The sequence below is a fragment of the Carcharodon carcharias genome, chromosome 5 (genome assembly GCF_017639515.1).
Source record: "Carcharodon carcharias isolate sCarCar2 chromosome 5, sCarCar2.pri, whole genome shotgun sequence".
In the NCBI taxonomy this organism is placed as follows: Eukaryota; Metazoa; Chordata; class Chondrichthyes; order Lamniformes; family Lamnidae; genus Carcharodon; species Carcharodon carcharias.
This window is the reverse complement of record NC_054471.1, coordinates 123477407-123501631: the sequence shown is the minus strand read 5'-3', so window position 1 is coordinate 123501631 and position 24225 is coordinate 123477407. Positions and strand designations below refer to the sequence as shown.

The following is a 24225-nucleotide window of genomic DNA, read 5'->3' as shown; positions in this document are numbered from 1 at the left end:
GTTTCGCCCACAAGTAGAAACATTGCTACGTCTACCCTATCGAGCCCTTTCATAATTATAAAAAACCTTTCTCGGAGTCACCCCTTACTTTTCTACAGAAAAAAGCCTCAGCCTGTTCAGTCTTTCCTGATAAATTTACAAGGATGATAGTTATCCTTTTTCCTTAATATGGACTCTACAAAGCAGCAAACAGATAAAAGAACAATTTTTTTAGTAATTAAAATTAAATGGCTTTAAATTTTATTCAGAGAAACATGGCTATGCACAACCCCTTGAGCCTGCTCTTGCATTCAATAAAATCATGACAGCAACTACACTTTCCCTATCTCTCCATTCCTTGACTCCATTAATGCCCAAAAATCTATTGAATAAATCTCTGGGGTAGAGAATTACAGATTCATAATCCTTGAAGTGAAGAAATTTCTCATTTTAGGTCCTAATAGTTGACCCTTATCCTTAGACTCCTAGATTTCAAGCCAGGGCAAACAACTTTTCAGCATCTATCCTGTCAAGCCTTAATTTTATATTTCAATGCGATCATCTCATTCTTCTTAAATTATAACTTTACTGTCAATCTACAACTTGGATATTACTGGCCACTTATGGGAATCCAGTACTCTGTACTACTAGTATAAAACATGATCCCACTCAAATATACAAGCAAAATGTTTTGTATGTCAACTGCATATTCAAGTCTCTAAAATGTACATAGTTGGATTCAGTGTAGATTATGCATTTTTTTTCATTTCATTCCAGCTCCAAGTGCATGTTATAATAAATTACAGCAGACTTCAAATGTTACCAGTACTGGTTTATTACTATGAAAATGGAGTTATATTAGCAAAGGTAACATTAATAATTTAGGACCACAAGGAATGCATTATACAATAGGTTTCACATTTACTGTCTACAGATTGAGTGATTAAACAAATAGCTTACATTTGTAGTGTGTTTTACATCCTGAGGACATCCCAGAGCACTTTACAGACAATAAATCATTGTTTAATGCATCTGTCACATGTAACAAAACTTAAAATTAAAATGGCATTCATTGTGTGGGTGGGGTGGTGGGGGAAAGAAATGGTAACATTGTCATTCAGATCTTGATACTACAAAGTGTCACCAATATGCAGCTAACAAGCTCCCTTCACTCATTCAATTTCAAATAATGGTAGATTTGAAACTGCACCACCGCATATTGAGTTGGCAATAGTTTGACACATTTGCACTAGTTATGTTTGACCTTTTGAGCCAAAGCTTTCAGATTAGCAGGAGAGCCCCACAGGGTACCAAATATGCTCTTTTCATTCTTTAATGACTCTTCTTGTGACAGTTCTCTCCCTGAAACCACAACATTCTTAATGGCTCTAATAACTTGTGAAGACCCATTAGTATATTGATTCAGCCAATTTTCTGCCTCTTCAAGACAACTATCCCCATCAGTGGATGTCAAAATTTCATCAACCAGACCAATCTTCAGTCCTGTTGCAGGGTCCACATGCTGAGTACTACTCAACAGTTTAAGAGCATTCCTATATCCAATCAATTTAATCAGTCTGGTTGCTCCACCCCAACCTGGTACCAATCCCATATGTTTATGAACAAAACGAATCTCACTTCCTGTAGTCATGATCCTGTTAAAATATAAGCAAACATGAGTCTGAGTTTATAGTACAGTATTAGCTACAGGAGAAAATAGGAAGAACAAAAACATGAATTCAATATTAAAGTTTAGAATCACATTCCTAGCGATACAGGTGGGAAAATCTTTTCCAAAGGAAATGGCCTTAATCCATATACTGTCATTAAGTTCAAGGAAAGTAGCAGGCTTCATGGGCAAACCATTTTTTAAATTCTCATTTCATACCATGATGCTAAAACCATCATTAAACAAAGCTATTCATATAGCAGTAACTTTATTCCGATGGCACATTAGGACTTAATTTTGCTATTGATTTTCAGCCACACACAAGGTGCAACATCAAGACATGGGTAGGCAGCACTGACTGCCTGGTACATGCCTTTCCACTGAGTATCAAAGCTAATCCCAAATTAAATATGGCACACCCTGGCTGTTCTACTACATACCAGCTATTGATGGTCACTTTTACTTCATTTCATATAAGATATAGATAACAGCAAACATTCAAAACCATGTGCTATTGTTACAAAATAGTGCCAATTCTGATTTTGGATGTATTTTGGTGCCTTGCTTCTACAGAACCCAGGACTGTTCATGCTTAATTAAGATAGTTTTATTTTGAGGGGAAGGGGAACATCTCCTGATCAAAGCAGGCATGTCAAAATGGCAAATTCTCATCCATTTTATTTTTAACTCAGCACTACATCAAGTATAGCATAAGTTAGATGTAAAGGAGAGCTGCCTCTAATTCAAAGGTTTTGAAACTGGGGTCGTGATCATCTGGGAACAGCCATACCACATGCCATCAGGCTAGTGTCTCAACAAATTCTGTACTCTATTTTTCTGTAGTTTTACTGATACATTTGTTACTGTAAACTACTAAAAAGCTGTTAATGATAGGGTTTTCATTTGAGTAGCTGATATTGTGTTCAGAGATTAGGACACAGGGTCTTCAGCCTTTCCAAGTATCAGCGAAATATATAGAAACCAGGAAAGGATTTAGGCTTTATAGTGTTGAAAATTCAGAGTTTGGCAAAAAACAGGAATAAAAACTTCCTGAAAGCATCTTTTAAAGGCAGCACCCAAGGGAGTCAGAGGAGGTAATGTCAAGCATGTCAGTGGGTGAAGGGCTAAAGGTGGCAGCTTTTTTTTTTACAAAAAGCTTCATTAAGTGAAACAAGTATTTGCAATAAGACTTACATTTATGTTGTGAAAGAGTTAGGATATTTCAAATTCTTCAGAAAGTTCACAAGCAGCAACATTGACAGCATCAAGGTGAGAGGGATGACGTGGGTACGGAAATCAGGCTGAAGGTCTGTGATATAATTAAAGAAATTACCATAGAAAGGGAGGAGGTTCTAAGTGGTCTGGCAGGCTATAGATAAATCTCCAGGCATAAAATATAAGAGCAGGGAGGTTATGCTGGAACTGTATAAAACACTGGTTAGGCCACAGCTAGAGTATTGCATGCAGTTCTGGAATCCGCATTATAGGAAGGATGTGATTGCACTAGAGAGAGTGCAGAGGAGATTTACCAGGATGTTGCCTGGGCTGGAGAGTTTTAGTTATGAGGAGAGATTGGATAGACTTGGGGTTATTTTCCCTGGAGCAGGGAAGATTGAGGGGGGACATGATTGAGGTGTATAAAATTGTGAGAGGCATAGATAGGGTAGACAGGAAGGAACTTTTCCCCTTGGCGGAGGGACCAATAACCAAGGGGCATAGATTTAAGGTAAGGGGCAGGAGGTTTAGAGAGAATGTGAGGAATTTTTTCACCCAGAGGGTGGAGGGAATCTGGAATGCACTGCCTGAAAAGGGTAGTAGAGACAGAAACCCTCATAACATTTAAGAAGTATTTGGATGCGCACTTGCAATGCGATGGCATACAAAGCTATGGGCCTAGTGCTGGAAAATGGGATCAGAATAGTTAGGTACTTGTTTGACCGGTGCAGACTCAATGGGCCGAAGGGCCTTTTTCTGTGCTGTAGAGCTCTATGATTCTATGAGCATCATATAATAAAAACCTCCCAGAGAGGATAAGAGAAACAAACAGACAAATTGATTACTTACGAGATAGTTGGAACAGTTTTCACTCATAAGGATCATTTAAATTAAATAAATTACATGAATTTAGTTTATTCATAATCTGGTCGAAAACTCTCATCCAACCTGTGACTTCATATTTTCAGCTTTCCGAATTGCCCTCAATTTAAATGAGGTCACCGGGATGAGCTGCAACATATTTGCAAGTTACAAATGGAATTTGGACACCGTCTTTAAGGTATCAGTAAAAGATATACAGTCACATGTTGGTTACCTATATATATCAGCTATTATTGGATAAATATATTAACTTAGTTAAATAATTTAAGAAAGCAAAATCATCTGCAATTACCTTAACCAAAATTAATTGGAAATTTTTGTGCTTGAAGTCAGACTGCTGTGTATTTGGTTGGTAAGATGACTACTGTACAAATGTGTTTAAGGTAGTTTAAAAAATACACCTTTGAATTACAACTGAAAACCACCCAATCTTCCTGAACTGTGCAAGTTCTGGATGATCAGACTCCACCTTTAATCATATCCTGAATTTGGAAAGATGCCTTGTTTCTGCGACAGCATCATATTGCTAGACCATATAACAAGATTAACATTTATACAATTATTCCTGATTGTTTATTAAGTATTTTATTGAATCCCACGCGTATGTTAAGTTCCGGTACCAAGATTCAATACTGAACTAAGTACTTTCCAGGTGCTTAGAAAAATTAAATTTTGCTATTCATTTACTTAATCACTGGTACAAACCTGAACAAACTCATCATTACTATATTTAACTTGCTTCATATGAACAAGACTACTGTGCAATAAACTACTCACTGTTTTGCATGAACGGCATTGCATCCTTTTGGTAAGCCTTTTCACTGACCGTTGTTATACAGCTAAATTTACAAACAAGGGAACTTGTCACCAGGTCAGGTCTTAGGCATTTTCTCTCATCTCCATCAAAAAATACAAATCTAATTGCATAGCCTATATAAACTAGAAAAAAATTGTTTAAATAACTAATTAAACACATACTTTAACTGAGCATCTTTTTTGTAATGCTGAGCTTGAACCCAATGCTGCCTTCGTCTTCACCTCACTTTGTTTAAAACTATATATAAAAAAAAATCCTTAGGAAATTTAATAACTGAAGTGAAGCATCCAAAAGATAGAGTCACTAGTTCTCTGCTTATTAGTTGGAATATTCCTCAAATTAAGAAAACCATTGTGCTTTAGCTGTCACCTGGTACATGGCCTTATTGTGGTACTGTTCTTAGCCAAGAGGGGGAGTTTCACCTCATTCAACTTGTTGCCTGGAATTTCTTCCAGCTTTCTGTCATGATAGCTCCATTTTCATGGTGGCAATCATTCCTTAACACTGAAAATCTGTCAACTTGTAAATAATGTGGTGTTCCATGTCCTTGTCCTTCAAGACTTTCTTTTACAGTATTACTAATGCTTTTAATCTGAATAGTTGCCTACAGAAAAAGCAATCTATAATGGATGCAGCATTGCAAACAAGATTTGAAATGAGCAGGAAGCATTTCGTTCCACCAGTGCTCCACAGCAATGACATCTATGGAACCGTTGGACAACAGAAACTTTGAACAACCTATTACCATCTATTATGTTTAAATTGATGCTCACTTGTATATAACAGTAATGTTTGCAGAAGACAGATTTTTTAAAATACTGAGTTTAGAAGGTTAAGGGACGATGTAATTGTAGCGATTAAACTTATAAAAGAATTCAATATGATAGAGGCAGAGAAGCCATTTCCTCTGGCGAGGAATCCAGGACAAGAGGGAACAACCTTAAAATTAGACCAATGCCATTTAGGAGTCAAATTAGAAAGCGTTTTTCACACAAAGTGTGGTGGAAATCTGGAATTCTCTCCCACAAAAAGTTACGTGCTGCTGGGACAGCTGACATTTTAATGTCAGATAACATTTTTATTAGGTAAGGGTATCGGGGGATGGGGATCAAGAACAGGTAAATAGGAGTTGAGGTACAGATTAGCCATGCTGTAACTGAATGATCGAATAAGCTCAAAAGGGATGAATGACCTACTCCTATTCCTTTCTTCCCCATGTTATATTTTAAGCTTGTTCAAAATATGGTTAATCTATATTCTGCTAATTTCTCCCTCATATTTCCCTTCCCCCTTCATTGGATGCCACTAAGATGATGTTCAGCTTTGTGAACACCCCTTTCTGTTCTGCTAAGCCTGACTGATCCACTAAGAAAGAAAAGTGATATGGGAAAACAATTCAAGTGTTTCCTCCCCTCGTTTATAAAGGCCTGGTGATGAGCGAGACCCGTACACTGGCTTACCATCTGCACTAATTAACTTGACCATCACACTCCTCCTCAAAATCCCATACTCAACCCACTTCTGCAAACTATCACCCCATTTCCAAGCTCCCTTTTCTCAAGTGCTTGAAAATCTCATAACAACCTCCCTATTTTTCCAGAAACTTAATACTTGAATCTTTCCAATTTGTTTCTACCCCTGATCCACACTAAAATGGCCTTATTCAAAAGCCACAAGTTAAATTCTCTGTGACTGTGACATTGGTTAGGAGGGTTAGAGTACCATTCTGTAGCCTTTGACACAGGTGGCCAGACCATTCTTCTCCAACAGCTCTCCTCCGTTATCCAGCTGAGTGCAACTGCTCTCGATGGATCAAGAGTGTAACCAAGTTGTAGTTAAAGCATCTGCAGCAATGGCTTAACTTGCTGTCCCATTGCCTCTGGAGCTTCCCCTCCCCCCCCCACCCCCCTCAAACAAAGATCTACACCTAATAACCCCACTCCAATCCTCATCCTTATGTCACTCAAAGACACAATCCAAAAAGTCAGGGGAGAGGTTCAACTTTTTTGCTGATAACAACCATACCTTTCTCGACGTCACCGTTACCTGTGCAGTCGACCCGCTTTACTGACATCTAGACAAGGGGAGAAGTTGCAATTTTCTTTCCTTGGACACTGGGAAGAACAAAGTACCTCTTTGGACATCGTTACAAACTCTGTGCCCTCACTTACCCATCTCAGGTTACAGCAATCTCAGCATCCAATTCGATCCTGAGCTGAACAGCTGATACCTCATCAGCTCCAGAACAAAGGTAACTTTGTCGATGAGCACCACTGGCAAAGCCATCATTAATTGTATAAACCTAACTGCCCAAGGTGGTGAGCTGCCTTCTTGAGCTGCTGTAGTCCATGTGATGTAGGTGTATGCACAAATGTTGTTAGGAAGGGAGTTCCAGGATTTTGACAAAGCGATATTAAAGGAAAGCCAATATATTTACAAGTAGAATGGAATACAGCTTGGAGGAGAACTTGCAGGCAGTACCTGCTCAGTACCTCCTATGTGCCTACTGTCCTTATTCTTCTAGGTGGTAGAGGTCATGGGTTTGGAAGGTGCTGTGAAAGAATTCTTGGCGAGTTGCTGATAGCTATAACTCCAGCCAGTGGAGAATTTTCCCATCCGTTTCCATTGACTTCAATTTTATGAGGGCTCCTTGATATCAAGGGAAGTCACTCTGAAATACAACTCTTCTATCCATGTTGGACCAAGGCTGCAATAAGGTCCAGAGCCACGTGGACCTGGCGGAACTCAAACTGAGCAGGTAATTGATGAGCAAGTGTTACTCGGCAGCACCGTCAATGACATCTTCCATCACTTTGATTGAGAAGAGACTGATGGGGGGAGTAATTGGCTGGTTGGATTTTCCTGCTTTTTGCGGTCAGGACATATCTAGGCTTTTCCATTCTCTCAGGTAAATGCTGGTTTGCAGCTGTACTGAAATAGCTTGACTAGAGGCACAGCTAGGTCTGGAGCACAAGCTTTTAGCCCTAGGGCTAGGATGTTGTCCAGGCCCATAGCCTTTGTTGTGTCCAATGCCCTCAGTTGTTTCTTGATATCACAGAGTGAATCAACTTGGCTGAAAGCTGGCATCTGTGATACTGGGGCCCTTGGGAAGAGGCAGAGATGGATCATCCACTTGGCACCTGTTTGAAGATAGCTGAAGAAGCATAAGCCTTTGCATTCATGGGCTGATCTCTGCCATCTTTGAGGATGGAGATGTTTGTGGCACCTCCTTCTCCTTGTTGTTTAATTGTCCACCACCATTTACGACTGGATGTGGCTGGACTGCAGGGTTTTGATCCAGTTCGCTGATTGCGGGATTGCTTAGCTCTATCCATAGCATGACATTTGCTGTTAGCATGCACGCAAGTGAGATTTTGTAGCTTCACCAGGTTGGCAGCTCACTGTTAGGTACACCTGGTGCTAATCCTGGCCTGCTCTCCTACGCTCCTTTGAAGCAGGGTTGGTCTCCAGCTTGATGATAATGGTAGACTTGAGGGATATGCCAGGCCATGAGGTTACAGATTGTGCTGGAATGCAATTCTACTGCTGATGGCTTACATCATGTCATGGGTGCTTGGTTTTGAGCTGCTGAGTCTGATCTGATTCTAACCCATTTAGCAAGGTAGTTTTACCACACAACATGATGGAGGCTGTCCTTAGCTTAGTGTAAAGTTTCTACAAGGACTGTGCTCTGGTCACTCCTGCCAATACTGTCATGGCTAAACACAGCTGGGAAGTATAGGTTGGTGAGAAAAATGTAGGTTTTTCCCTTGTGATGATGTTCAGTCTGGCAGCTATGTCCTTCAGGGCTCAACAGCTTGGTCAGTAGTGGTGCTACCATGCCTCTCTTGGCAGGGGACATTGAAGTCCCCCACTCAGATTACATTCCATTGCCTTGCTACCCTCAGTGCCCTGTAACATTGGAAGTCTTCATACCTGCTTCGGACTCTTGTTGAAACCCATCACCTCCCGATTCGATTATTCTAATGATCCGCTGGCCAGTTGGGCATCTTCCACCCTACTTCACCTCATCCAAAGCTTTCACGCCTCTCGCACCAACATCTGCTCACAATCAGCCCTGTGCTCAGTGACCTAAATTGTATCCTGATCCATCAATGCCTCCAATTTAAAACTTTCTTCCACATTTCAAATCCCTTCATGTCACTCCTCCCAATTCCTGTAACTTCCTGCAGCCCTACAACCAATACTTCATCTAAGCTGCATAGCAATCTGTAAGTTCCCACGCAGCCATGCACAAGTTGACCCCTGAGTTACGGCGCATGTGGCTGTGCAAGAAAGTTTAAAGGGCTCACACACACAAAAAAAATGGAGGGTTTATTGCCGAATTCGCCAGGGTTGTGGGCAATTCTGGCCTCATGCACCATCCATCTGACCCTTGGTCATTGTGCCTTGAGCCATCTTGATCCCAGCCTATAGAATTTCCCTCCACCTTTAAGACGCTCCTTAAAACCTAACTTTTTCATCAAGCCTTTAGTCACCCCTTCTACTATCTTCTACTTTGGCTGTCAATTTTTGTTTAATCAACCTTCTATGAAGCAAACATCTTACTACATTAAAGATGCAATATAACTTACCATTGTCATTTACTAGTGTTAAAGATATAAACAATAGTGTAGTTCCAAGGACACAAAAGTACTCAAACATCACCCCTATGTATATTTGCATCTAAACCTATCAACCACATTGCTACATTTCAACTCCTTCCCACCTATCCATTATCCCACATTTACAATGTATAAATGAAAGGAGAATTATTGAGATGTCAGCAACCACCATGATCACAAAATTAGCTACCTGATTTTTCAGCAGTTATATAAATTATATAGCATGTATCAAAAAAAATCTCAATAGAAGATTGGTGACTGATGCAAAAAAAGGGACAGCAGTACTCTTTAGAGATTTTCTTAGGTTTCAATTACTAGAAGGTGAAACCAGTGTCTTCTATAAAGTCCCAGTAACAAGCACTAATAAAATCAATCCTAAATGTCTAGTTTCCACACCACTGAAACAAGTCTCAAAATGACAATTTCTCATTTTTCCAACAATTGCTAGGCTGGACAGACATCAGCAAATGCCAATGTAACACTGTTCATTGCTGGTTGAAATACAAAAACAGCAAGGATATTATAATTAAAGAAAACTCATAGAATATATTTTTCACATCATTAAATAGAATGGCATTACTGTTCATTTTACGCTCTGGTTCAAGGGAATAAAAGCTAAAAGGATTTCAGCAAGTAGAGAGAAATAAAATAATCAAACTTTGAAGTTTACTGCAGAAATTGGAAAAAAAAGTTCTAGAAACCAGGCTGAGATGTTCTTATATTTATAAATTAAAGAAATGAGTGTAGCATCTAAATCAATTGGTGCTTCATGTAGTCTAAGCTAAAACAAAATTAAACTGTTGCTTTTTTTCTTTCCTTTATCTATAGCATTAGTTAGTGCCAAACTTTGTTGCTTACCTGAAATCACAGGCTGTCGTAACCTCTGCTCCTCCTCCCAGTGCCTTTCCCTGGACTAATGCTACGCTGATCAGGGGTAGTCTGCACTAGGAATTTCAGGAAGGTTAATAGACTTCTGGTGCATTTAGTGTCCAACAGTAACACAGTGTCGAACACAGATCAGCATTATATAATCACATTTCATAGAATTAAAAGCAAAATTAGTTGTGTTTTTAAACAGTAGAGGATAGATTAATAATGAAATACAGCACAGCACACAAAAGATCAACGTAAAGTTAAGTCCCAATTATTTGTTAAAGATTGAAATTACACAAATACTACAGTTTAAGGTTATAGACCTTGTACAATAATTTATTAAATAACTCTTCAAAAAAAATTCCAGATTGCAACTCTCCAAGTGTCCTAAATTTGTTTTAAAAGCACCTAATAAATTCTGGCATTTAAGTTTGGTGGACACCTGAAGGTGGCAGGGGAACTCAGAAAATAAAGGGTTTAGCAGATTTTGGCCGTAAGCAGAGGCAGAAAGTGAACAACAAAACTACTGAAATAGTAGGCACCAGAAAACCAAAAACAAAGAAAATAGAACTTCAAAAATCTTGTACAATAGCCTCTAATTATCACTAGATGGCAGAAGTTGACTTAGCAGTATCTTCCCACAGAACATATTTTGAATGATAAGGAACATCTGGTGATACAATTTATTTAATGATATACACGATAGCTAATCTGAAGGAGGGCTATGAAGATTGATTTGTTCTTTTAAAAAGCTTAGAGAGCTCCAATGTATATTAAAATAGACATGTCTGTGGAAAGGAAAACTCAAGATTCCAAATCAACCACAAGGAGAACAATTTAACTGCACCTACTTCCCTTATGTCACTTGAAAATGGAGATAAAGGGGACAGAACGAAGTTCTCCACCCAGACACACCTTTCAAAATATATACTTCCAATGTCACGTGAGGGAGAGCAGGTGGGTAGCCAGGGACGTAGTGTGGGTGCGGGAGGAAGTCAGAGTGGGTCAGTAATATAGTTACCCAGGAGTAAGAACTGGCTTTAATCCTTAGAACTTTTCCTGGAAAACTATTCTGCTAAGCCAGTCAGAACCATCCAAAGTCTCCGACTTCAAAATCGGAGTTTCGGAGGATTCCAGCCACAGGGTAAATACCCAACAGAAGTTAAACCTTATGGGCAATTCTTGTGTAGCTCTTGAGTGGAGACTTCAAAGGGGGTCCCCCAGCACATCTTCCAGGGTGCCCCAAGGTACCAACCTCCAGAAAACAGATGATCTGGGCTCATATGTTAAAAATGAAAACAGAAAATGCTGAAAACACAGCAGTCTGAAGAGAACTGATAGTTTAATGTTTTGCGAATACAGCCCTTAGTCAGAACTGATCACTCCTGATGAAGGAGTGTGCACCTGAAATATTAAATTTACTTCTTTACTCTTAGAAATGCTGACTGATCTGCTGCATGTTTCCAGCACTTTCTCATTTGTTCCAATTTTTTATTAATGGCAGTGTTGTTTTACTTTTTAATCATATAATAGTACCTCAGAAGCCTTGTCAGGGTATTCTGCATAAACATGCAAATCCTCAATCCATCCTAGAAGGAAAATGCAGAAGCTTTCATTTATGATTGTTATTATCCTGCCTTTGAACAGTAAGGTTCTTGCTCAATCTACTGACATCTATTTAATTACATTGCTAAAAATTCCATTGTGCTCTGTTTCATATTCTTTTCACAAATGTCCTCGAGTTAAAAGAAAATTATTGTTTTAATCTAAATATAGATTTGAACTATGTAAAACCCATTGTGACGAAAATGGATTTGAATCAAATGGGGGTCTTTTTGCCCAAATCATTTGCAGTCTCCTATGCTATCATATCAAAGATTATGAGACTGATAGGGCACAAAAAACAGGTCCAGTAGTTGCTAAATTGAAAGAAAAAAAACTCAACATGCTAGCCCATTAAACTAAAGTCTATTGAAAAAACAAAAGGCATTTTAGGAATGATTATCCTAACAGAATCCCACTGCCAGTAGTAACTGCACTAAATTTCAAGTCTATTGGCAATATAAGAACATAAGAAATAGGAGGAGTAGGCTATTCAGCCCTTCAAGCCTGCTCCACCATTCAATGAGATCATGGCTGATCTTCTACTTCAACATCATTTTCCTGTACCATCCCCATATCTTTAATGTTTTACTGTTGATCTCAGCCTTGAACACATTCAACGACTGAGCCTCCACAGCCCTCTGGGGCAGTGAATTCCAAAGATTCAACACCCTCCGAGTGAAGAAATTTCTCCTCATCTCAGTCCCTCATTCTGATACCATGTTCCCTGGTTCTAGACCCCTCCCCTTCAGGGGAAACATCTTTCCTGCACCTAACCTATTGAGCCCTGTAAGAATTTTGTATGTTTAAATGAGATGACCTCTCACTCTTCTAAACTCCAAAAAATAAAGGCCCAGTCTATTTAATTTTTCCTCATAGGACATTCCCTCCATCCCAGGAATTAGTCTGGTGAACTCCCTTTATGACAAGTATATCTTTCCTTAGTTAAGGAGAACCAAAACTGCACTCAATACTCCAGGTGCGGTCTCACCAATGCTCTGTTATTGCAGTAAGACATCTTTACTCCTATACACAAATCCTCTTGTAATGACATAGCATTTGTCGTCTTAATTGCTTGCTGTACTTGTGTCAGTTTTCAGTGAATCATGAACAAGGACACCCAAGTCCCTTTGAAGTTCAATACTTCCCAGCCTCACACCATTCAAGAAATACACAGTTTTTCCTGCCAAAGTCAATAACCTCACATTTCTCCACATTGTATTCCATCTGCCAAATTTTTGCCCACTCACTCAGCCTCCCCAAATCTCCTTAAAGCATCTTTGTATCCTCCTCACAACTCCACCTAGCTTTGTATCAATATCTGCAAATTTTGAAATATTACATTTAATCCCCAAATCCATACAGACTGTGAATATGAGGCCCAAGCACTGATCCTTGTGGTACCCCACTTGTCAAGCCCACCAACCTGAAAATGACCTGTTTATTTCTACTCTCCATTTTCTGTCCATTAACCAGTTCTCAATCCATGCCAGGACATGTGCTCTAAATTTTATTTACTAATCTCTTGCGTTGAGCCTTATCAAAGGCTTTCTGAAAATCTAAATATACCACACCCACACGTTCCCCCTTATCTATTAAAAGAAAAACTTATATAAAATTTAGAACAAAATATATCCCAATCAGTATTTCATTATACTTTTGTATTAGCACACTGCTAGCAGCATAATGTTACTTGGTTCAGAGGCTAATTACATCACATGTCGTCATACTGAATTCTAAAGATTACAATAATCCCAGTAAAACTGGTTAAATGAGTAAGCAGTCCTGCATTTAGCAAATACTGTTTAAATGTAAGTAAATATAGAAGAACAGGAATTAAAATATACCCTGAGGTATAAAATTCTCAATAGAATGGAGCATGAAAGATTTATAGATAGATTGGTACCTTTAGCAATGGCTGCCCATCCCCACATAAGTTACCAGAAGTGAAATAATGATGTCTGAGCATTTTCTTACTTACCTCAGGGTTTAACATTGCTTTAACTGCTCTTAGATCAGAACCAGAGCAGAATGTGTTGTCTGCACCTCTTATAATAAGACCTTTGCCATTCGTCCAATTCTCCAGTTCCTCTACACTATCGCGTAAATCTATCATCATTGTTCCTTACGAAGAAAACAAAATAAAGCTTTTTTTAAAAAGGGAATATATAGTTGTGTCAAAAATGTTACCACTAACGATTACCAGACAGTGTTAGAGTAATTAATACATTCAAATTTTTGACAATTCTCCCTACTGCTTATTAATTACTCCTATATGAAAAGTGGTAAAATAGACCTAGGGAGTGACAAGCCAACATTTTACACAAGTACATGCTGTAGTGGATTATAACTTACATTTAGAACTTTGTCTTGTATTTCACTTTGCCAGTCAACACCAGTTAGTGCACATGTCTTTATAATTAATTAGATTTCTCAAATCAAGAGGGTATCTTTTAGAATAAGTCATAACTGCAGTGCAGCATGGGATGAACCACAGAAAATTAAATAAAAGCTCTTGTTTTCCAGGGAAAGGGAGGAAAAGACTATACAACTCTAATAAAATTTATATTATCTCATTTGACACAATTACCAATACAAAATAATGTATTAAAATATTTCTAGTCATTACTGAAAACTTTAATTTTGCAATAATATAATTTCCTTCCTGTTCTATGCTAAAATAAATATTAGAGTGAACAAATTTTTAAACCCATATACAAACACTAAAACTGACGCAAAGCAGAAAATATTGAAGTCTGAGGCTTCAAAAATATAATTCTACCTCCAGTCCAAGCTTATAAGAACTTACATTTTTGACTCATTTTACAAGCTAAGGATTATTAGAAGACTTGGGATTGGAATTTGCCAAGAGCACTGTAGGGCTGGCAGACCAGTTATACTGCCAGCTTCACATCACTCTCTGACTAAGAAAATTGAACTCTGAACATGCATGATTGTAGAAATACTGAAAGCTCCATTTGCCTGAATCGAATTGATAACATTAAAATCTAACCAGCAGTGAGTTGGCTATCCTTTTGTAGCCATGGTCTTTAACCATGCATTTAAACTTTGGTTACCTAATGTAGATCACACCAAGATTAAACTGGTCAAAAGTAAAAACAAAAAAAAAAGTGTTTGAAAAACTCAGCAGGCCAGGCAGCATCTGTGGAAAGAAAGAGTTAAGGTTTCAGGTCGAGTGATCTTTCATTAGAACATTGTACATTTTGTTTCAATGTAAAGCAGATTTGGCTTTTAATCTACACAAAACGCGCAGTTTAACTGTAAGCCAATGAAAGCAGAATTTAAAGGTCAGTTAAGAGTTTTGTAAGTCTTAGCAAAATGTGTCCTTGCTTGATAGTTTCCCTTGTCCACACGTCCAATATTAACAGCTCGCTAACGCTGAATAGCTGTTAACGGTTACTTAAAAGTATCAAATCTATCAGCTGATAAACCTCCAATTGGTTTGATTTTTCAGAAAGGTTAACAAGTTTACCTAGTCCAGCATCTGCTCAACTGAAAAGGTGGCGTGAAAGGGTTCATGGGACGTGGCCATTGCTGGATAGGCCAGCATTTATTGCCCAGGCCAGCATTTACTGCTCATCCCTAATTGCTCAAGAAGCTGGTGACGAGCTGCCTTCTTGAATCACTGCAGTCCATGTAGGAAAAAAATCTTTTGTATGAAAAGATTAGATATATCAATGACTTGTTCAATTGTAAACTTGGCAATACTTTCATGCCAATGAAATTCCATAACCTGCTCGATTATGCAAGCTTTGCCCAAAGCTCAAGCCATTTTTAAAATGAATGAAATAGGGAGGGAAAAGCTAATTATGGAATCATAGCATGAATTCCAGGTGTGTACAGGTCATAGGTGATTTAATTTGCATCGTGCATCTGTGAGGAGTCCAAAAGTAACATGGAAGCTGATACATATGCCTTTACTTCACTCAACCACCTATTAGCATCTACCTCATTGAACTACTGGATTTTGACTTTCGTTTTCTATTTATTGTAGGTCACTAGGTCATTCAATATAAAAGAATGCTCTTCATATAACAAAACAAAATTTTAATTTAAGAACTGCTTCCCCCATCCCACCCTAGAAAAATAAGCAACAAGAACTGTTTTTTTTTTTAAACAAAATGCTGAATTGGACAGCTTCTTTAGCCTGTGCTCTTCAACCATGTCATACCAGAAAATGCATTCTTCCGCTCAGGGTGGTTTATAATCAGGGTTGCAATTCCATTTTGATCTTTCTGCAAATCAATGGATCCACCAGAGAACTGCTGAAGTTTTTGCTTTATGTCATCTTCATTCATTCTGTAAACAGACGTGTATACAGACAGACCTCTCTGTTGCAGTATTTGACTCCTTAGGCCACAAAGCAGACATTTATGGATGAAGAACATGGCCATTTCCACCTCCTCAAACACTGAAAATAAATTTAAAAAATGTAAGTCAACTTTATGAAAAAAAGTGTTCTCTTTTTCTTCCCTTTTCCTGCTTTCTGTATTATAATAATGCTCTTACAATCCATCTACTTAACCTAAATTTTCCTTTTGTTTAAATCAGTTGAATCTAACAGGTCTATAATCCAATATTAATTCTGCATGAAGTACAGCAGTAGATGAGTTATACACATTTATATCCAAATTAGTTATACCAAATATTCCAAAACAATGGCAACTTAAGAAAGGTTTTTGGAGCCTAATTCTCCAAATGGTTTAATGCTTTTCAAACTCTAACACATATACATTTTGGGACTGCCATGTCATGGTATTACAAAAGCAAGGTAGCTCCAATGTGCAATGTGGATTGATATAACTCAACTTCACACTCAGGATTGCCTATATGATGGGTTCATGCTGTTGATTTTGCTATCATGAGGGTTAAAAAACATTTTTTTATTGGTCATGGGATGTGGGTGTCACTAGCAAAGCCAGCATTTATTGCTCATCCCTAAATTCCCTTGAGGTGGTGGTGGTGGTGGTGAGGTGCCTTCTTGAACTGCTGCTGCCCATGTGATGTAAATACATGCAGTGTTGTTAGGTAGTTTCAGGATTTTGACCCAGTGACAATGACAGAATGTCAACATATTTCCAGGTCGGGAAGGTGTGAGACTTGTTCAATGCACCTTCTGCCCTTGACCTTCTAAGAGGTAGAGATCATGGGTTTGAAAGGTGCTGTCAAAGCAGCCTTGGAAATTTGCTGCAGTCCATCTTGTAAATGGTATACATTGCTCTCACTGTGCATCAGTGGTGAAGGGAGCAAATGCGGTGTCAATCAAGCAAATTGTTTTGTTCTGGATGTCGTCAAGCTTCTCGAGTATTGTTGGAGCTGCACTCATCCAGGCAAGTGGAAGGTATTCCATTACACTCCTGACTTGTAACTTAAATATAGTGGACAGGCTTTGGGGAGTCAGGAGATGACTTTCTCACCACAGAATTCTCTGCGTCTAATCTACTCTTGTAGCCAGAATATGTATATGGCTGGTCCAGTTCAGTTTCTGATTAATAGTAACCCCCCAGGATGTTGATGGTAATGGGATTCAGCAATGGTGATGTTGTTGAATGTCATGGGGAGGTGCTTAGACTCTTTCATTGGAGATGGTTGTTGTCTGGCACTTGTGAGGCAAAAATATTACTAGCCACTTAGCAGCCCAAGACTGAAAGTTGCCTATGTTTTCCTTCATGCAGACACAGACTGCTTCATTATCTGCAGACTTACAAATGGAACTGAACACTGCAATCATCAGCAAACATGAACACTTTTGCAAAAATAAATAAATGAATAAATAAATCTGTTGGGCAACACTTGCCTCCAAAGAGATGTTGGCAAGTCAGATACAAAGTTTGCAAATGCTACTGACTTTTAATCACTGAACAGAGCCTGGGTCTGACTCTGTCAAAAACAGGGTCAGAGAAAAACTTCAAAATTTGGAGAAGAGTACAAGAAGGCCCACTTGAAACAATTGGAAAACTTATGCATAAATATTTTATCAACTAGGATTCAAAGATTTGTTATAAAATGCAAAATAAAAATGTAACAACTTCAGTAACAATTGTGTCACTGAGCTTAGCAATGAAAGCACACTTCTCTCTCTACTGTTGCCTTTTGCAGAAAAAATTGTTTTTGTATTACACAAAAGAGTTATTTCAAGAGTGCATACCGTGGCTTAATTTGCCCAGATCTTATGTTCGCCGGAGGGTCATACCCTGGAAGATGCACTGGGGGAATGCTCAGAAGTTGCAAGGACTGCACAGAAGTTGCCCGGGAAGTTTCAATTTCCATTGGGCAATTACCCTGCATCTGGAAACTTTCAAAACAACGATTTAAAGTCAGAGACTTTGGATGTTTCTGACTTTCTTAGCAGAATAGTTACCCAGGAAAAGTTAGAAGGATTAAAACAGTTCTAACTCCTGGGTAACTATACTAATTATTCCTCAATCCTCCACTGGAACTCTCAAAGACACCCCCACCCTTCACCTACCTCCCTGAAAGCCCTCCTCCCCTCAACCAGACCATTTGACTACCTCGCCAATCCCCACCCCACCCACTTATCTTCTCTCCTAGCTTGTCAAAGTGGCTGGTGCATTTAAACCTACCAGAATACAGCAGCTAGTGCAAAAAAAAAGGATGCGTGGCTTCACTTCCCCCAACAACTGTTCACTGCACAGAAAACCTCCCAGAGCAGCTACACTGCACACTTCTCAGCAGGCCCGGGCCGGTAGCCTGGACTGGAAATGTGGAGCTCCAGTCTAAGGTAGGTAAAAAGGATGGGAGTGGGCAATCCAACGGCGATTGCCGCTCCATATAAGTTTCAGCCCTTTTTTTTGCAAAGAATAGACATTAGAATTTGCTTGGACCACCCCAGGAAATAAAACACCTTCTGAAAAAGTGTACAAGTTAGGCAAGCAAGGACATTGCAGCCAATTCCAACAATGTCCTCAATCCAATATAAAACACTAAAACATAGCACAAATATAGCTTCTTGAACGAAATAAAAGCAAAAGCTTTTGGTGTAATTTGACAAATTTCTACTTACATTTAAACAAGCATAGACCTAAATCTATTTTATGGCGTATATATATTACATCTCTAAGCAGTGAAGCAATGCTAGTGTAACTCAACCAGACACCAGAGATATGAGATAAAAACAAAAAAACTGCGGATGCTGGAAATCCAAAACAAAAACAGAATTACCTGGAAAAACTCAGCAGGTCTGGCAGCATCGGCGGAGAAGAAAAGAGTTGACGTTTCGAGTCCTCATGACCCTTCGACAGAACTTGCGTTTGAGTCCAAGAAAGAGTTGAAATATAAGCTGGTTTAAGGTGTGTGTGTGGGGGGCGGAGAGATAGAGTCAAATACTAGGAGGGAAATGGAAAGCAAAGAAGGTGAGCAAGACAACAGAGAGATACGGAAATCTTGTCGCAGAGAGGACGACAAGATTTCCGTATCTCTCTGTTGTCTTGCTCACCTTCTTTGCTTTCCATTTCCCTCCTAGTATTTGACTCTATCTCTCCGCCCCCCACACACACACCTTAAACCAGCTTATATTTCAACTCTTTCTTGGACTCAAACGCAAGTTCTGTCGAAGGGTCATGAGGACTCGAAACGTCAACTCTTTTCTTCTCCGCCGATGCTGCCAGACCTGCTGAGTTTTTCCAGGTAATTCTGTTTTTGTTTTGGATTTCCAGCATCCGCAGTTTTTTTGTTTTTATCTCTGTGTTTAATTGACTGCCACTGCTCTTCAAGAAATGCCTACCTCCTTGAAGAAGTTCTGTTCCTCTCTGCGACAAGATTTCCGTATCTCTCTGTTGTCTTGCTCACCTTCTTTGCTTTCCATTTCCCTCCTAGTATTTGACTCTATCTCTCCGCCCCCCACACACACACCTTAAACCAGCTTATATTTCAACTCTTTCTTGGACTCAAACGCAAGTTCTGTCGAAGGGTCATGAGGACTCGAAACGTCAACTCTTTTCTTCTCCGCCGATGCTGCCAGACCTGCTGAGTTTTTCCAGGTAATTCTGTTTTTGTTACCAGAGATATGATCTAGAAGAATGCCCCAAGGTCATTCAACAAACCAGTTCACAGAATCTCAGAATCTTTACAGTGCAGGAGGCCATTTGGCCCATTGAGTCTGCACTGGTGCTCTGAAAGAACATTCTACCTAGTTCCACTCCCCTGCCTTATCCCCATAACATTGCACATTCTCACCTTTCAGGTAGCAATCCAATTCCCTTTTGAATACCTTGAATGAACCTGCCTCCATTACCCTCTCAGGAAGTTTGTCTCAGACTCCAACCACCCTCTGGTTGAAAAGATTTTTCCTCACATCATTTTCACTCCTTTTTCCAATTATTCTGAATCTGTGCCCTCTAGTTCTTGATGTTCTTTTGAGTGGGAACAGTTTCTCACTATTTACCCTGTCTATATCCCTCAGGATCTTGAGCATCTCATATCAAGTCTCCTCTCAGCCTTCTTTTATCCAAGGAAAACAGACCCAACCTCTCAAATGTCCCCTCATAGCTACAGGTATTTATTCCTGGAATCATTCTTGTGAATCTCCTCTGTACTCTCTAATGTTTTAGGAACATCTGTTGTGTTTTAAAAGCTCACAGGAGGTATTTTTTTTTAAATATAAACGTAATTAAATATATCAACGTTTGATTAGAACGCAAACACTTCCACTTGCATCCTATAAATATTCAAAAATATAACTGCTGGGAGAGGAGCTACAAATTCACATAATTGTAGAGCTCTTTCTTTTGGCACGTGGAGTTGGAAATACAGCCAAACAATATACGTATCAGGCTGATCCAAGATTAGTAGCTGCAGAATGAATACAACATTAAATACAAAAAGGTCATGAGCCTGTAGTCAGTATGAGAAAGCTTCAATGTCCATAAAATAGAAACAATCCTTAAAAAGTGCAGTGCGAACCGTTACCGTATATTGTATTCTCATCTGTTCAGCAGACACAAAGAGAGATTCAAAATAACACATGAGCGGCCCATTTCCCCCAGCCATGGTGCTTCACTGCACCAGCCAGAGTGTAAGCAGAGAGTCAAAATAGTTTGTTTAAATATAACTAAGTATAAAGATCACCTTCTTCCAATCGAACTGCCACAAATAAGATATTACGGCAATCTCTCCGTCATTTAACGCTGATACCTCGTTTGTTTGGCTGTCCTTCCTAACTTTAATATTTATATTTCAAGAGCAGCTCCAGCTTCCGGCCTCAATTAGAGTCCGGGAGAAGCACGCGCACTGATAGAACGTTCCGCGCTCCGGTATCCCGGGGACAATGGATCATTGTGACGCCACAACAGAGCTGCCAATCATAGAGATGGATACGTCCCTGGGCACGGAGGGCAGGCAATATGTTCCATTATCAAACCTATTCTTTAGGCACTTGACAGCCTTCCGGCCCCAGCATTATGTTCAAATCATCACCACCACTCCCAGTTTGTGGGACAGCTGGCATTGGATGTGCTGCAACCATTTACACATCCTCTCCATTCATCTTTTGTTTCTTTATTACCATTAGCGCCATCCCGCCCGTCCCTTGTGGTTTGCACCATCATCGTTTAATTGTTCCTGCCCTTCGCCCGATCACAGCCTTCCCTTTTGTTCCGTTCTTGCTTAAAAACGGTTAATTTCTAACTTCTTCCAGTTCTGTTCAGGGCTCGTTGTATCTCAGGCTGTTGAGTGAGGCAAGGGAGGAGATAGGGGCACTGACAATAATTTTCAATACCTGTCTGGCCACAGGAGAGGTGCCAGAGGACTGGAGGACAGCCAGTGATACTGTTATTCAAGAAGGGATTAAGGGATGAACCAGGGAGCTATAGGCCAGTCAGTCTAACTTCAGTGGTGGGGAAACTATTGGAAGCAATTCTGAGGGACAGAATTAATCTACACTTGGAGAGGCAGGGATTAATCGGGGACAGTCAGCATGGTTTTGTTAAGTGGAGGTCTTGTTTGACCAATTTGATTGAATTTTTCAAAGAGGGGTGTAGATGAGGGCAATGCATTTGACGTGTTCTACTTGGACTTCAAGAAGGCTTTTGATAAGGTCCCACATGGGAGACTGATAACGAAGGTAAGAGCCCATGGGATCCAAGGCAATTTGGCAAATTAGATCCAGAATTGGCTGAGTGGCAGGAAGGAGAGGGTGATGGTCGAGAGGTGTTTTTGTGACTGGAGGCCTTTGTCCAGTCGGGTTCCACAGGGATCGGTGTTGAGTCCCTTGCTGTTTGTGGTATATATAAATGGTTTAGACTTGAATGTAGGAGGGTTGATCAGTAAATTCGTGGATGACACAAAAATTAGTGGGTTGGTAAATTGTGAGGAGGATAGCCTTAAATTACAGGAGGATATAAACAGGCTGGTCAGATGGACTGATCAGTGGAAAATGGAATTTAATCTGGGTAAGTGTGAGGTGATGCACTTGGGCAGGACAAACAAGGCATAGGAATACACGATGAATGGTAGGACACTGGGAAGTACCGAGGATCAGGGGGACTTTGATGTGCATGTCCACTAGTCTCTTAAGGTAGCGGGACAGGTAGATAAGGTGGTTAAGGGACACTTGCCTTTATTAGCCACGGCATAGAATATAAGAGCAGGGAGGTTATGCTGAAACTGTGTAAAACGCTGGTTAAGCCACAGCTACAGTATTGCATGCAGTTCTGGAATCCGCATTATAGGAAGGATGTGATTGCACTAGAGAGTTGAGGAGATTTACCAGGATGTTGCCTGGGCTGGAGAGTTTTAGTTATGAGGAGAGATTGGATAGTCTGGGGTTATTTTCTCTGGAGCAGAGAAGATTGAGGGGGGAATGATTGAGGTGTATAAAGTTATGAGGGGCATAGAAATGGTAGACAGGAAGGAACTTTTCCCCTTGGTGGAGGGATCAATAACCGGGAGGCATAGATTTAAGGTAAGGGGCAGGAGCTTTAGAGGGGATGTGAGGAAGAACTTTTTCACCCAGAGGGTGGAGAGAATCTGGAACTCTCTGCCTGAAAGGGTGGTAGAGGCAGATACCCTCATAACATTTAAGAAACATTTGGATGTGCATTTGCGATGCCATGGCATACAAGGCTATGGGCCTAGTGCTGGAAAATGGGATTAGAATAGTTTCAATACTTGTTTGACTGGCACAGACTTGAAAAGCCGAAGGGCCTTTTTCTGTGCTGTTGACCTCTATGACTATGACCTGAATCCTTAGCTGTCTCTTTCCACAAAAGGTCCCAGACTTGTTACGAGTTTCCAGTATTTTTTGTTCTTATTCCAGATTTCCATCATTCTCAGCATTTTGCTTTTTATTTAAAAAAAAACACTGTTAAACAGTTTATATGAACAGTTATGCTAGGTATTTCTGATTTTTGGTCAAGTATTGGTGACCATGTTTATGAAGTGACCTTTGGAACTAAGAATTACCTTATTGGCAGTGAAGGTAATCACGGTCCCAAACATTTATGCTCCACACAACTCCTTTTCAAACTGTATTACAGGACAACATGGAACTCCTTCAATTCACAATAGACAAATACATTTTCAAGGAAAAATTAACCCTGTTGTATGAAAACACTTTATGACAACTAAAAATTATATTTATATATCGCCTTTAACATAATGGAACATCCCAAAACACTTCAAAGGAGCATTATAAAAAAGGGAGGGGGACAGTCGGCCAGTTGGAAGTGTGAGAGGAGTGCTGGGGTTACTGCAAAGCTGTATAAAATTATGAGGGGCATAGGAAGGTAGGAAGGAACTTTTTCCCTTGGTGGAGGAATCAATAACCAGGAGGCATAGATTTAAGGTAAGGGGCAGGAGGCTTAGAGGGGATGTAAGGAAGAATTTTTTCACCCAGAGGGTGGTGAGAATCTGGAAATCACTGCGTGAAAGTGTGGTAGAGGCAGAAACCCTCGTAACTAAGAAGTATTTGGATGTGCACTTGCGATGCCATGGCATACAAGGCTATGGGCCTAGTGCTGGAAAATGGGATTAGAATAATTAGATACTTGTTTGACTGGCGCAGACTCGATGGGCTGAAGGGCCTTTTTCTGTGCTGTAGACCTCTATCGCTCTACCCTGGGGCTTGGGGGGCATCCTTTTGGGGGATGGGGTGAGGGAAGTGGAGAGGGGAGGGGGAGGGGAGGGGCACGGGGAGGGAGATGGGGAAGGGGGAGAGGTGAGGCGAGGGGTAAGGAGGGGTGGGGAGTCCCCTGCGGGCTCGGGGGTGTGGGGGGAGTTCTGTGGGGGGTCAGCGTGGGTCTGTACAAAAGTTACCCAGAAGTTAAAAGTGGTTTTAATTCTGACTTTTTCTGGTTACTACTGACGTTATACAGTCAAGAACCACCTGAAGTTTGCAACTTAAATCGCATTTTCGGATCATTCCCAGTGCAGGGCAATTATCCATTGGAAGTTTGCACTTTCAAGGCAATTGCTGAGCAAACCTTACCTGGGAAAGTCCAGGGTGGGAGAATGTAGTGGGGCTGGGTTCCTCAGTGCAGCTTTGGGGTACCCCTCAGTTACACTGCCCTGGAGCTTGGAAATTA

At 40.0% G+C, this 24225-nt stretch overlaps 1 protein-coding gene across 3 annotated transcripts; it reads right to left on the bottom strand.

Moving 5' to 3' along the window:
* Window positions 1-798: 798 nt before the first annotated feature.
* echdc1 (enoyl CoA hydratase domain containing 1) lies at window positions 799-20930 on the bottom strand. Of its 3 annotated transcripts, none has more exons than XM_041188590.1 (6): window positions 20771-20930; window positions 15855-16094; window positions 13644-13786; window positions 11597-11649; window positions 10046-10126; window positions 799-1634 (listed from the first exon to the last, which is right to left on the bottom strand). In XM_041188590.1, the coding sequence occupies exons 2-6, from the start codon at window positions 16075-16077 to the stop codon at window positions 1229-1231; spliced, it is 906 nt and encodes a 301-aa protein (XP_041044524.1). In that variant the 5' UTR covers window positions 16078-16094; window positions 20771-20930; the 3' UTR covers window positions 799-1228. The 3 variants fall into 3 exon arrangements, with proteins under 3 accessions (XP_041044524.1, XP_041044525.1, XP_041044526.1); XM_041188591.1 differs by lacking the exon at window positions 20771-20930 and adding an exon at window positions 20612-20691; XM_041188592.1 differs by lacking the exon at window positions 10046-10126 and having other exon boundaries at window positions 20771-20923.
* Window positions 20931-24225: the final 3295 nt, after the last annotated feature.